The 14,452-nt window shown below is 45.5% G+C and overlaps 1 protein-coding gene across 6 annotated transcripts in view; it reads right to left on the reverse strand.

The window, feature by feature from the left end:
* Nucleotides 1-2,665: 2,665 nt before the first annotated feature.
* CSNK1G1 (casein kinase 1 gamma 1) overlaps nt 2,666-14,452 on the reverse strand; it is a 198,099-nt gene continuing 186,312 nt past the window's right edge. For all 6 annotated transcript variants that reach the window (XM_044231309.1, XM_044231307.1, XM_044231308.1 and 3 more), the window contains one exon: nt 2,666-8,540. In XM_044231309.1, the coding sequence (XP_044087244.1) occupies nt 8,486-8,540 (55 nt within the window). In that variant the 3' untranslated portion in view covers nt 2,666-8,485. The remainder of the gene's footprint in view (nt 8,541-14,452) is intronic.

The raw sequence follows: 14,452 nt of genomic DNA on the forward strand, positions 1-14,452 counted from the left end.
GGGTTAGTTATGTTAGAAGGGCCGGGGACTGGAAGGAGCGACGGTTTGATGTTTTCCCACTTGGACCAGTCAAGCATTAGCCACCACTAGCTTGGGTTTAAGTATGGTAGCTTCCCAAAATTCGGGGCATACTTCTGCTCACCCAGATTTTTACCTTATACTGCGCCTTCTACTTGTCTTACTTCAGAACCTTTCCTTTTTGACTTAGTCCCTATCACTTTAGTACCTGTTTTTCTCTGGTCTTAGTGTACCAACTGCTGTATGTATGAGTCAGTGCACACTATTTTTGTATACTCTGGTTCTTAACTTCCTTTCTTTACCTATTTGCCCAAGTAAACTGTTTTTGTTTTGTTTTGTTTTGAAGTAGGCTCCACACCCAGCCTAGAGCCCAATACAGGCTTGGACTTCCGACCTTGAGATCAAGACCTGAGCTGAGATCAAGAGTAAGACACTCACCTGACTGAGCCACCCAGGCGCTGCCAACTAACCACTTTTTTTTGAGCAACGAACTGTGTTTGCATGTGTTGCACTTTTGTGTACATCTCCCCCAACACTCCTGCAGGGCTAAGTGTCCAACAAATATTGATTGCAATAGCATCATTAGCAGGGAGGTGGAAAATCATACATATATATATATATATATAATATATGATTATATATATAAAATCTTGATTATATAATTATATAATCTTTTTCTTAAAAGATTTTATTTATTTATTTAAAGATTTTTATTTATTTATTTGACAGAGAGAGATCACAAGTAGACGGAGAGGCAGGCAGAGAGAGAGAGAGGGAAGCAGGCTCCCTGCCAAGCAGAGAGCCCGATGCGGGACTCGATCCCAGGACCCTGAGATCATGACCTGAGCTGAAGGCAGCGGCTTAACCCACTGAGCCACCCAGGCGCCCAAGATTTTATTTATTTGACAGAGATCACAAGCAGGCAGACAGGCAGGCAGAGAGAGGAGGAAGCAGGCTCCCTGCTGAGCAGAGAGCCCGATGCGGGGCTCGATCCCAGGATCCTGAGATCATGACCCGAGCTGAAGGCAGCGGCTTAACCCACTGAGCCACCCAGGCGCCCCTATAATCATATAATCTTAATATAAGATTAAGATAATCTTAATATAAGATTATATAATTATATAATTAAGATTATATATAATATATAATTATTATATATGATAAATATATAATCTATATATTACATATATATAATCTATATATGTCCCTATATATATGTAATATATAGAAAAAAAAATATATATATATATATGAAATGGCCTCAGGTTCAGTTTTCTTGACACCTCCAGGTCAGGGATAGTTGTCAGATGCTCTCACACTTGTTCCTCTCTACCACATATACACTTCATCACTGGGAGTCTCACCCAGAAAAATAAAATTACACACATCTTTCTAAAATTTAGGCCTATGGGACGCCTGGGTGGCTCAGTTGGTTGGACGACTGCCTTCGGCTCAGGGCGTGATCCTGGAGTCCCGGGATCAAGTCCCACATCGGGCTCCCAGCTCCATGGGGAGTCTGCTTCGCTCTCTGACCTTCTCCTCGCTCATGCTCTCTCTCACTGTCTCTCTCTCTCAAATAAATAAATAAAATTAAAAAAAAAAAATAAATAAATAAAATTTAGGCCTATGACATTAAATGTCTTTAAACCAGTTTTCAAAGATTAATATGGAAATTCTAGGTCTTCACAGCCTGAATTATAGGTAGGAATTGTTCTGTTTCAATTAGCTGAACCTGCAATTTGGTCTCTTTATGAGGTCTGGGCCAAGCTTCCATAGGTGTCTCAGATAAACACACATGACATTTGCTGTTTCTAATCTTCACACCTCAATTCAGACCACCTCAATCTGGTAAAGGTTCTTCTAGGTAAAACTGCTGCACTGACAGGATTGATCTTCCAATATTTTTTTTTGGAAAAAAAAATCATTTTTTTGGTCAGGCCTCTTTTGCTGGTCTAATGCTAACCATAGCTACTGGGAAAAATGTTTACCAAACTATGTTTTCAAAGTACCCTTCTCCACATGAGGAGCTAATGCTAAAACAGCATAAAAGCAGCCTCCTCTGTACCTCCCCCACCGCTATGGAAAAGAAAAAAAAAAAGCCTGATGGATAAAATGTTCTAAATGTGAAGTTTTTCCTTTCATGATGAACTTAAAACATGTCTTCTGCTTACTTACCTGCCATTGAAAAAACACAAAATCATTAAGTAGTAATTTAGTAACAAAAATTGTAACTAGCCAATCATGCCGATTGACAGTTGATCTGTGGCTATATATACATATCATACACACACTTGTGATTTTATAATTGCACATCATAGTTTTATCCTCTTTCTTTAGTAGAGCAGAATAACAAAGCTATCTTCCTGATGTCCTACTACCCAAGATGTTCTACTACCTAAGAACCACAGGGATTCTGGAACCAGTGAGTGAGTCATGAATGTCCAAGTTCTGCCAGGAATATTTCAAGCGACTGACAGGATAGAGCAATGTTCAACCCAAAGGAATGAAGCAAGAATGCCAAAGTACCAGGCCTTATTTTCATTCATCAGCCCTGAGTCACATCTAAGTCACATCTTGGCTGGATTCTTCGTTACAAACCAACCAGGGGAAATTAAAACCAGACAAACCAACCAAGAAACCAAAGAAAATTAGTCAAGAAAGGTAAGACATTTTATTTTACATACAAAAAGGGTGCAAACTGAGTCCTTTCTTCCCCAAATTGGGGAAGAGGTATACTTAAAGATCACATTTGTGTTTTCCATGGTGCCCTAGGAAATGGGCTACTCTGAGATAACATATCAAGACCCATTTTCTGTTGTTGTTTTTTTTGTTTTTTTTCCCCCAAAGAAGGCTACTTCCTCTGTAGAGGAGTGTCTCCCAATGGTGTACAAATCTCTCCCTGGAGGAACCATTCAAATACACTTGAAATTGACATTCATGTTTAAAAATACTACAAGTTTCATTTTCACAGCTGAGCTATGCGACCAGTGCCAGGGTTTATGAAACATCACATATCTAAAATAAAACAAAAAGTTTTTAAAAAAGTATTTAACAATAATCAGACACATCCACACAGCAATTAAAACTGATTTCCACAGCTGATTTATATATCTAGTCTTTAAAAAATTGCAATCAAATCCCAACATCTTTTTTAAAGTACAATGGGCAAAGATTAAAGAAACAGACAAAATAATAATATAATAAATTAGAGCATGTAATATATCCAATGGGAATTGATGAATTAACATTACTTTCCAATGGGGGGGTGGTTATATTTTTGGTTTCATCTCTTTTCTGCTGTTTACTCTTCTGCTCGATAAATGGGGCTCATTCCCAGAGCCAGCTTCCTGTGACACTAATTCGAGAAGCTCACTTGTTGTTTACTTCTGAGAATATGCAGTAACACATGTTCCCAGTGGCCTGGGCTGTAAGTCTTTATGGAAGTGAAATGCACAGATGAGAATGTGCACGAACACGTGTGCACACACACACACACACAGGCATACAAGTGCAACCACATACACCCATTTGTAAGTGTATTTCCCCCCAAAGAAATGGCTCATTTTTCCTGAGACATTCCTAACAGATTGCCAAACCTCTTAAAGAAAGCTTTCGGTGCAAGGGCTGGCCTGGGATTTGGTCTGGAGCTCATGAAGAGGAACACTGAAAATGTCTCACCTGCCCTGAAAGAGGGGGTTTGCAGGGAAGGGGCAGTCAGGACAGCTGTCCTCGTGTGTTATCGGGATGAGTGCACTGCACCCCCCACTTATTACCATGGATAACCCTCTGCTCTGAGACATTGAAGGTGGTGATGGCACTGGAAATATGATTGTGAGGACAAAGAGGAGGAAAGTAACAAGAGAAATTCTGTCCACAGAACGAGGTTTCTTTATAACATCACGTTTGGTAACAAAACTAAAAACATATGGAGTACACGTTCACTTTTTCCTTTGTAAGCTGATCTACAAATACTGGGGTGGACTTCCTGGTTGCTTTTTAAGGAAATCTGTCAACTACTACTGTCTATATCCAGGGAACCTACTTACTATTTTGAATACAATGGAGAAACCTATTCTTTTGCACTCAGTCACCTGCAAAAGTAGTTACGAGAAACCTGTTTTTAAGACTGCTTAATTGATTGAAAACTTTCAAGATTCCTTATTTGTGGCTAAAAACTGCTCAAAACTCTGTAAACCCTCACAAGGGTCGTGGTTTCCTTATTTTAAGATTCAGAAACGAAGCCACCCCTCTCCCCCCACCCCGGCCCCCAAACAAGACAACAAAACTATAGGGATCTCTTTTCGATTCCTGCTGACCCATCACAGGGAAGACTGGGAGTCACTGGCCATCAATCTCTAGGCAGGGCTTTCCCAGAGGTCTGGAGTTGGCAAAAGCAAGAACCCCAGAGGCAAGTGCCTGTTGCTCATATGGCCAATCCAGATGGGGTGCCATGTGACGCTGGCTCCCTAAGGGTTGCTGGAATTCACCCACCCACCTTGGGGCAGTGGTGGGGAGGGTGGCAGTGGACTGGCAAAGGCAATGTTGGCCAGATGGTGCTCTAAGCTCCCAATCTGAGGGACTCTAGCCCTAACATGGCTGACACTGGAGATGATATTGTCAGGGCAACTCACTGGGGATGGAAAACTGGCTTAAATATGAAAGTGTAAGAGGTGACTGGGACACACACGAAGCAGGTGGAATTGGGAGAGATGCATCAGAAGAATATGTTCCTTTGAGATGCTTTCTGGGCTGTTTTTGAGAAACACAGGCCATGCTTGCTCACTGGGCGGGGGGACAGGGGGGGATAAACTCTATCTTTTGCATACAAAAAATTTAAGGCTATGATCTTTAGTAACCACTCCGACATACATTACCATCACTGCGTATTTCTGATATTAAAGATGGTTACTCGCACTGAGAATCAACACTGAATATGCACCATCAGCACACACTTCCAATGAACTACGTTGGGATAAAGAGGCGATGGACCCTCTTCTGGCTACCGGCGGGGGCTGTTTCTTTGTACTCGGAGTTCATGGACATAAACAGGCAAATCAACATCACTACTGAAAACTCCAGGAACCTGCCATCTCCTGTTGCCCCTGCGGGTCAGAGTGAACTGGAGGTCAGCCGAGTCCCTTGACTTGTACCTTCTTAGACTGTTTACTCCTACACAGACCCAGTACAGCAGAATGTTAAGGCGGTCCTGAGAGCATAGTGGCTGCTGGCACATTGCCTGCCCTTGCAGAGGAGTCCAGAGTGAGATCCCTGGGAAATGGCACGTGTGCGCGGCAAGGGTTCAACCCTTGCAACGCCTGACTGCGCAGACACAGGTCATCCTCTGGACATACAGAAGGACCGTTTATGCCTGGCTGGATCGCTGGCCTGCCTGCCTCAATCTGCTCAGGATACAATGCCAGAGGGGCCGCAGGGCTCGGGAGAACTACTGGTGGCATGTAGTAAGGGTTTTTTAATGAACAGATGCTGTTAGTACTTACTGCTAACTCAGGAACAACCGCAACAATCCCAAAGAAAAGATCCCTAGGCACCATGTTGAGAAATGGAGAAAGCTCAAAAAACTGCAGTGAGCGGACTGGGGTGGCTGGTGGGTGGAGGGGGTGCCCAGCCTCGGGGGCCTGGCTGAGGCACAGCGCTAAGCAAATATAGCAAAAGGGTGGAGGTGGGAGCCCTGATGTGCTGGTGGGGATGGTACTGATGGCCAAATTATTCCTTAGGTAGTCTTTTTATTCTTCAGGAAGATCACAATAGAATCTCTATGGGGTCTGGGACCACCTTGGAGGAATCACCATGACCCTTTGTTATGAAAATCACATACCTAGTAAGAGACTGGGGGGCAGAGAAAGAACAGTGCATTAGGAAGGACCCCCCATAACTGCTTAGGTTTAAACCCCTCAAGAGCTAGCCTTTAAAAACATTTAAGCCCAAAATAAAGTCACAAACCCAGCTGCAGGGGGGCCTGCCCTGAGCCAAGCTGGTCACTGCCTTTGCTTTTTTGTGGAAGCAGAGGTGGGGAGGCACTTAGTGGGTATGGAGTGCCAGGATGCTAGAGGCTTTGTCACCACTTTCCCTTGCCCTCCTTTGAGAGAGAGAGAAGGGATAAGGAAGTTAAAGATACTATACAGGAAGTTCAAGTTGCCCAAATGCCAATTGAGAAATAAGTTTCCATGATGGTGCCTTAACCACTAGGTAATATTGAAGAAGCAATAGTCAAAATCCTTGTGGAAAAGGGATGTGACACTGTGTTTCCCAGTCTGTTCTGTATACAGGAAAACTTCTTTTAAAGAAATGAAAGATCACGATCTACACATGAGCTGAGCGGGTCTGGAGCCAGTAAAGTGATACTTCCTAGCCGAGGCCCAATGGAACGGCTAAAGCCCAGAAACTCTGATCCATGCGAGTGCTATTTTTGCTCCATGTGAGATCCATCAAGGGACTTGTCAGGACATGCCAACTACCAGAAAGTATCCCCACATCCTCCAGTCCTAAAGATGGCCCTCCACCTCAAGCCAGAGGCACTGATTTCTGTGTTCCCCAAACCACCAGTCGCCAGCCTCTGGTCCTCCATGGTTAGCTCTCCCTACTCCCAGACACAAGGCCTTGCTCCCTGACGTGATTCTTTCTCCTCTATCACATCTGGAGTGAGATCACTGTTTGCAAAAGCTGCTGAGCTCAAATGAAAATTGAGCACAATGAGATTAACTCCACATATTGATGACTTTCCAAGCAGTGAATGAAGAACCAAGACCCTTCATGGTAGTAGATTCGATGACTAGCCCACATGGGAAGGCAGACAGTGGACTGGGGAAAACATGCTCTTGATACATGGCCATCTTATTTGGAAGGAGTCTACATCCAGTTGAGAAGATAATTTCAGATCTTTCATTTCAGTATCCTTTCCCCTGGAATTTTCCAGCACCAACCAATCTCATCCTCCTGTTCACGACAGCCCCACATGCTCAGTACTCAGCCTGCTGCTGTGGACCTGCTGGGAGATCTGTGGGTGCTTTCTAGTAAGGCAGGCCAGCCCAAATGCTATCACTCAGCTATTGGGGCAGACAGTACACATTAATTTTATTTCCTGGCCCTATGATACCAAATCCTGAGGTTCTTCTGGCAGTTGGAAGGCAGGCTCACGTTCCTCCTCTTCTTGTCCACTAGTGGCAATATGGCAGTGGCTCTTTCATCACTAATCTGTCCCCCAAGTTACTATGGAAGTCACATGGTTATCTAGTTGGAAGTCCCTGGCAGTGGAGGAAACTGATTATTTCCAATTTTTTTGTCAAGCATCTCCTTCTCCTGGTCACAGTCTGGCTTGGCTGGCTCATCCCATGTGCCGGAGAGCAAGGGTGTCCAAACTGTAGGCTGATGAGGTCAAGAGGCTCTAGTAGGGACATTCTTCAGCAGTTGAGAAGATGAATGAGTATTCAAGTATGTTTCCTTGCCAACCTGAGCGTTTACTCAGAATGACACAGAGTTTGGCTTCTTCTCTTCTGGGTGCTGCAGGCCCAACTTTTTCCACTGAGCATGTCCTCTGGACCCATGTTCTCTCTGAATGGCTTGGCTGGCCCCATCGCCCTCAAAACAGAAAAAAGTAAAACTCCCAATATAACCAGACACAATATGCATCTGCCATGTTTTTTGTTAAAAAACAAAACAAAAACAAAAACAAAACCTAAAAGTGCAATAAAGTCATTTTTTTCCTCCTTTGCTCAGAACAATTTGCATTGTCCTACTACCATCTGGAGAACAGAGTTCGCTTGTCAAGAGAGCGAAGAATGCCTGCACGCGGGGACAGTAGACTGCAGATTTCTCACAGCTTGTGTCCAACAGTGTAACTTCATAGGAGGGAGCAGGGGAGGGAGGAACCTGCACCCCGTGGCCAGCTGGGGCTGGAGGCTGCGCAGACACAGAGGAGGAAGAAGCCACATACTGCCAGGCACACCTGGTAGCTGGAGAAGGTTCTTCTCCTGCCCAGGCCTGCCATCTTCCCCCTGCCTCCTTGGCCACACCCCCAGCCTCTGGAGATCCTTCAGCAGACAAAGCCTGTAACTCACTAGCTTTTATGCTGGAGAGGGTTGAGGGTGGGGCAAGAACCAGGAGTAAACTACCCGGGGAGGGAAGAGAATAGTAGTCCTTGAGTTTTTGTGAATGACACCTTCACTGTAAACAATAGGAAGGAGAGTCAACCAGGCAGCCCCCCAAGGGCAATCAGTGGAGGAGCAGCAGCTCTGGGACCTGCTCAGAGCTTTAGGCAGGCGGGGTGGCCAATGACCTACTGGGCCCTGGCTGCCCGCACTGGCTCCTTCTGGGGGCATCTGTTTTCTTCTTTTTGGTTTGGATCTCTACCCTCCCCCACAGAGGAGTCCCTTCCAGTGAAAAGTGGCAGGAGCTGCAGGTGCAATCAAGTTAGAGTCCCCAGGGCCTGAGGACTCCTGGGAGGCACTGGTCACTTGTGGCGCTGGGCAGTCTTCTTCCTTTTCCTCTTAAAGAAACAGCAGCACCTGGAGCACAAGAACAGCGCAAGTCAGTGTGGGGGGCCTGCAGCTTCCAACAGCTTCTGCCTGCTTCTGCTTACTGTGGGGGTGGGGGATGGCTTTCCCCCCTGGCACCCACCCACAGGGCCACCCGCGTCTGCGGTGCACACACTGGAAGCAGTGGGCAGTGTCTGCGAGGAGAGCCAAAGGGAACAGCTGTTTCATCTCAATCTGCAGCCACCAAACCTCATCATCCAGAGGCTACAGGCTAGGCAGGGCCAAAACAGGCATCTTTGGAAGGAGGAGGAAGGAGGCTTGTTTCCCAGTCTCCCACTCAGCCCACAGAGCTCATCTTTATCTAGAACAAGGCTGGGGGTCCTCAGGGCTGCCAAAGACAGAGAGCAAAATGATTTCATGCAGCTGCAGTAGCCAGCGGGATGGAGCTAAACTGAGGCAGACAAATCCCCCCCAAAATCTGACTGCCTCTCTAGAGGGACCTCATGATGTTGCCAGTGCAGGATTCCGGATTCTCTCCATCCCACAGCCTCATCTCCACCCTCCCCCAACCCAAGCAGGCAGGAGGAGCCCCGAATCTAGTGAGACCTGTGAGCCCAGATCCTCTGACTGAAATCAGCACAGCCCACTCTCTGCTTGGAGGGGACTGGTACCACAGCCCAGGTGCTGACCCTCAGCAAGCGAATGGCTGCAGGGTCCTCAGCATAGCTCCTGAGCCTGCTGCTGCGGCACCAGACAGGGCTAGAGGGCTGGCCCTTGTGTAGGGTGGAAGTCAGGGCCTGCTCCCTTCCCCTGCCCTCCATGTGCTGCTCCCTCGGGCAACAGCCACGGTTCCAGTACCGCCCTGAGCCCCAGCATCGCCTCCTTACTCCTGTCACTGGAAAGGGGAGCAGCTCTCACTGAGGCAGTGACTAAGTCCAGGAGGGGGTGATGAGGGCAGTGGCATGGCTGGTGCAAGAGACAGGTCCTTCCCAGGAAGCCGACATGTGGGAAATGAGGATGGGAGGGCCAGAAGGTGTGGATGAGTCAAAGATGCCAGATGGTAGAGGGGGGAGTCAAGTTGCAAACTTGACCCTTTGAAAGGAAAGCTTTTTGGAGAAAAGTCTCTGGTTCTCCTGCTTAAATCCCTCTGGGTTTAATGCCAGGGCCATTCATATGAAAAGGAAAAACTGTTGCTTACTTCCCATGCCCCAAAATTCTCCGCTGTAGCTAAGATTCTTTCAGTTTTCAGTCTGACCCCTTGGTACTTCGACACCCAAAGGACAGGTTATTAAAAATTTGGAGGTCTCTTAGAATGCAGAAACAGACATTTTATACAGGTAATGATAACCATTAACCATATCTAGATGTATCAAATGTGACCTTAAGGAGGTCTTAAAAAAGCTTTTCTGAGGGTATCAATGGCTTTTGTGAAATACTATTTTAAGTTAATTTATTTATGTAATCTCTACCGCCAGCATGGGCTCAAACTCATGACCCCAAGAGCAAGCACCACATGCTCTTCCAACTGAGCCCACCAGGTGCCCCATAAAATACTGTTAATGGGTGTGAATATGGTCACTAAACAAACGGTAGGTGTATTTGCAGACTGAATAAATTCTTTTAAATAAAAATGACCAATGCTTTCAATTATTTAAGACGGTTTTCTCCCTGGAGGAGGCTTTAAAAAAAAATGGTCTTTTTCTATTATATATGTTTTAGAAAATGGACATTTCCAAGTTGAAGGTCCTGAAATTAACATTAAACAAGGCAAATTAAATTTCATGAGAGCACCAGTACTTCAACAGAGCTACCTATTCCCTGTTAACCATGATTTTCAGAGACATCATTAACATTTAAGTCAATCTCTATTCTTTTTTTTGGGGGGGTGCTAAAATGAGGATTTTGTGTTTTTAATAAGAACAATCACAATGAAGTCCAAAATACTATTTTGGTCCATTTCAAATTATACTATTTCATTTTACCTCCTTCAAGGCAAATCCTAAGAATTAACGTCTGCTTACAAGCACAACATAACCTTCTGCAGTAGCAGAAGCTTTTCTTAATTCTAACCCCAAGGAAACAGGCCCCACAATCTGTTCTTCGACCCTCGAGTTTCTGTGGTTAATACTGGCAACAGGGCCTGTTAAACTGGGTCAGGCCCCAGACCAAGCCCACTGACTAATTCCATACAGACATCTTATTCTCTGAAGAGAAGGAAGGTGCATGATGAACCCTTCTTATGTCGTAGGTTTTCTTGCAGTTGATTCTTTGATTGGATGACCAGAAGTTCTTAACATGCTGGAGTCAGAATCAGTCCATTCTCCTTGGTCCCAAGCCACCACGTGCTCTTTCCCCAGACCTGTGAGCCACTACCTCGCCCATACTGCACTCTTGCTACATTCTGGCCCTCTCCCCGTCTACTACCCCTTTGCCACTCATCTCTTCTTGAGTGTTCTTTTACATTCTTCCCTTGCTCTCATACCTGGCTCAAGCCCCACCATATCAGTGAAGTCTTCCTGTCCATAGTGACCGCCTGGGAGACAACAAGAAGTGTCCTGGAGAACTACTTGTCCTTTCAAGTATATATGTCTTATCTCTACAGCTAGGTGGCACCCAAGTTTTTTGGAGCACCTAAGCCAGATGGTACCTAAGCTCTTGGGGAACCCCCTAGACTTCCAAGCAGAGTTGGATGAGCACACAGCAGGCTCTGTATTTGCATTCAGAATTATGCGACTGACATCTCACAGGAAAAAATAGACTATGACAATGTCAGATTTACACAGACATGTTTGTTAGATTAAACAGGCCAAATGTGCTCCTCAGATACAAATAGACTACAAAGTCTATTTCCATTAAACCCATTTGTTATCTTCCACATAGCCCTGTCCCTGGGGAAACCCTGTAGGCAACTTGGCTTAGACCGCCTGGGGTTCAGAAACCGGTGTCCAACCCAGTCCCCGAAGACAAATAGAAACAAGGTGATCACAGAGTCCAGCAGGCTGTTATCACCATGTAGAACACGACCCCATGCATGCAGACGATGTGTGTATGGGGGGGTTCTCATTCCAGACCACAACAGACCAACTCGCTCAGGAGCATCTGGAAGGCCACAGGCAGCAGCTAAGAAGAAAGCTGGAGAGAGGGCTCTTTCCTGTAGCAAGATTGTGCCTCACTGAACGTGGACTCTTTAGGGCTTCCCCTTCCACATAGCTCCTGTTGTTCCTAAGAAGGCATTCAAGGAGCCTTCTCCAGGAGTTGGAAAAGAGAGGCTTCAATATTGCATTAGCTGAGTCAGCCCTTGACCTACTGAATGTACTCTGACAGGAAAAAAAAAAGAAAAAGAAAAAGACAATAAACAAAAAACAAACAAACAAAAAAACCCAAAACAACAACAACAAAATGTCCATTTCTCCCCTCAAGAAGGAGCTCTTTTTGAAAGACTCATTATACAGATGAAAGAACCAGCTGAATCAAAAGGGAAAGTCACAGATTTTTTGCAAACAGCCAATTTCCAGCTGAGGGACCAAGCTACAGAATGTGATATTATCTGGCAACAACTGACATTATGAATGATAATCTAAACAACTGATATAGTAACCTTGTCCTCCTGCTCCTGTCCCTCTCTGTCTGATTATCTCTGATCTATTAATTTGGGAAGCAATTCACTCAGCTAAAAATAGAAAGGTAATTCTGGATACTGTGGGATATTGTTTTGACAGGAGACGACAGGGATGAGATGGGTTTGAAAGGAAAGAAGGAACAGATTAATTCCTGGGTGTAGGCCTGCCCCATCCCCACCTTGTGGATCTAGTTCCCCAGTCTGGGTGGTTATTGCACAAGGTGGCGTATGGAAGCCATTCAGTGTTACTATGGCATTTTGTTTGGCTTTGCCAGTCCCAGCCCAGTCTGGTCCGCTCCCCTAGCATGTGGACTGGAGAGAGGGACTCACCACAGGTTGAGCATTTTCAGGCAGCTACAGAGTGTGTAAAGAGAAAAACACAGAAAGGAAGAGAGAAAGAGAGATATTAGTCCACAGAGGTGAGATGGAAGCGACTCCCTGTGAGCCATGCAAACATGCAGTATGTGTCTGTGTTTCGTTTCCTCCTCTGTTGAGGTACGGTGAGTACGCCCAGGCCACTTGGCCCCCATGCTAAGGAGGAGGGGGCAGGTGCCTGAGAGAAGCATAGAGGAGGGAGCTGGGTATCTCAGTGAGGGGGAAGGTAAAACAGAAAGAACCCCAGAGTGGGTTTTCCTGGGCAATTTCCAGAAAGGTAGCAGGAGAAAGAGGAAACAATCCTGCCTCTAAGAATTGAATCAAGCACCAAGTCAGCCATTTTGGTTCCCACACAAAGTTTTACTGTACAATGTTAGGCTGACCTCCCAACTATTCTGAGGGAAAGAGAAGTCCTTAGCCTTTCCAGAATTCCAACATGCCTGACCAAAGCAGCTGGCAGTTAGCTCTCCCCCTAGAGGAGGGGGGAAAGGCTTCAGCCACCCTTTATTTTAGTAGGAAATGAAGCAGCAAGAAGGGTCACTGCTCTGGACTAAGGTATAGCTGCCAGGAGAAGGGCCTACATCCCATTCTTGTTAATTCCCAGGAGAAACTGCTAAGTTATATTTGGTAGCTAACCAAAAACTCCTATTTTACCCTAACAAAAAGCTGTCTTGCCTCACCACCCTTCCAATCATATTTAAACAAGGACATGTGGGCGCCTGGGTGGCTCAGTGGGTTAAGGCCTCTGCCTTAGGCTCAGGTCATGATCTCAGGGTCCTGGGATCGAGTCCCACATCGGGCTCTCTGCTCAGCAGGGGGCCTGCTTCCCTTCCTCTCTATCTGCCTGCCTCTCTGCCTACTTGGGATCTCTGTGTGTCAAATAAATAAATAAAAAATCTTTAAACAAGGACATGTGTCCTATAACCAGAAGAAAAGGGCAGTTAGATATTCATTTCGTAAACAGAACAAAAACCAAGACCCTATTATGTCTCTCCTCCTTTACACAAAACAAGCTGGGTGAGGAACCCAAACTCAAAAGCTTGGAAGGGAAGGTTTCACATATCTCCCCAGTCCCTGGGTGAATCTTAACAGAGGCAACAGCCCTCTTTTTCCCACAAGCAGGCTGCATGGACAAATGGCATCACAGCTGCGTGCAATGAGGGGTTGTTTGGGACATCTCGTGCTTCTCTAGCTGTGACTTCTTCCCATGAAAATGATCGAGCAGGTGGATTCACGGCTACCCCCTCCCTCCAAAACATAGAGATGGCCAAGAAGAAACACACATGGTTGTGCTGACAGTTCCCTGGGCAAGATGGATTGGTAGCTCACGAAATCACTGGGGGAATCAGCACACAAAATGCCCTAAGCTTTGAGCTTTTGGATGACATTTGGTCAAAGACAACTGCTCCCCCTGGTTTCCACACATTTCTGAAGGCCCAAACCTGGAACTAGTGGCAAAGAGGCACAGCAGTCCTTTTTACTAAATGGGAAGACTTTAAACATTCTTCATCACATCTTAGAGTTTAGAATATTCCAGAACAGAATTCATCGCATTGCAACCTGTTTGTGTGAACAGCCCCCTCTTTTACACACAGGACACAAATACCATACTCACATACACAATCAGTGTACACATTTACCAAAACGAAACGAGAGAATGGGTTCAAAAGATAAACCTATACAGGACACACCAGAAGATGAAAGCCCATTCAATCTTGGTATTCAAAGTACACTAATAAATCCAGAACTAAATGCCTGGCCTTCAAAGTTATAGCCACAACATGAACTGGGAGTGAGGTGGGGGTAGGAATGGGTATAGCCATCTTTCAAGGCCAGACAGAACATGTTTAATGCCCTGATTCCTAACCTTGGCCACACATTCAAATCATCTGAACTTTAAAATTTCCTGATGCTCAGGCCATAATCCCAGATAAAAGCAGAATCTCTG

The sequence above is a fragment of the Neovison vison genome, chromosome 13, assembly GCF_020171115.1.
Source record: "Neovison vison isolate M4711 chromosome 13, ASM_NN_V1, whole genome shotgun sequence".
NCBI classification, from domain to species: Eukaryota; Metazoa; Chordata; class Mammalia; order Carnivora; family Mustelidae; genus Neogale; species Neogale vison.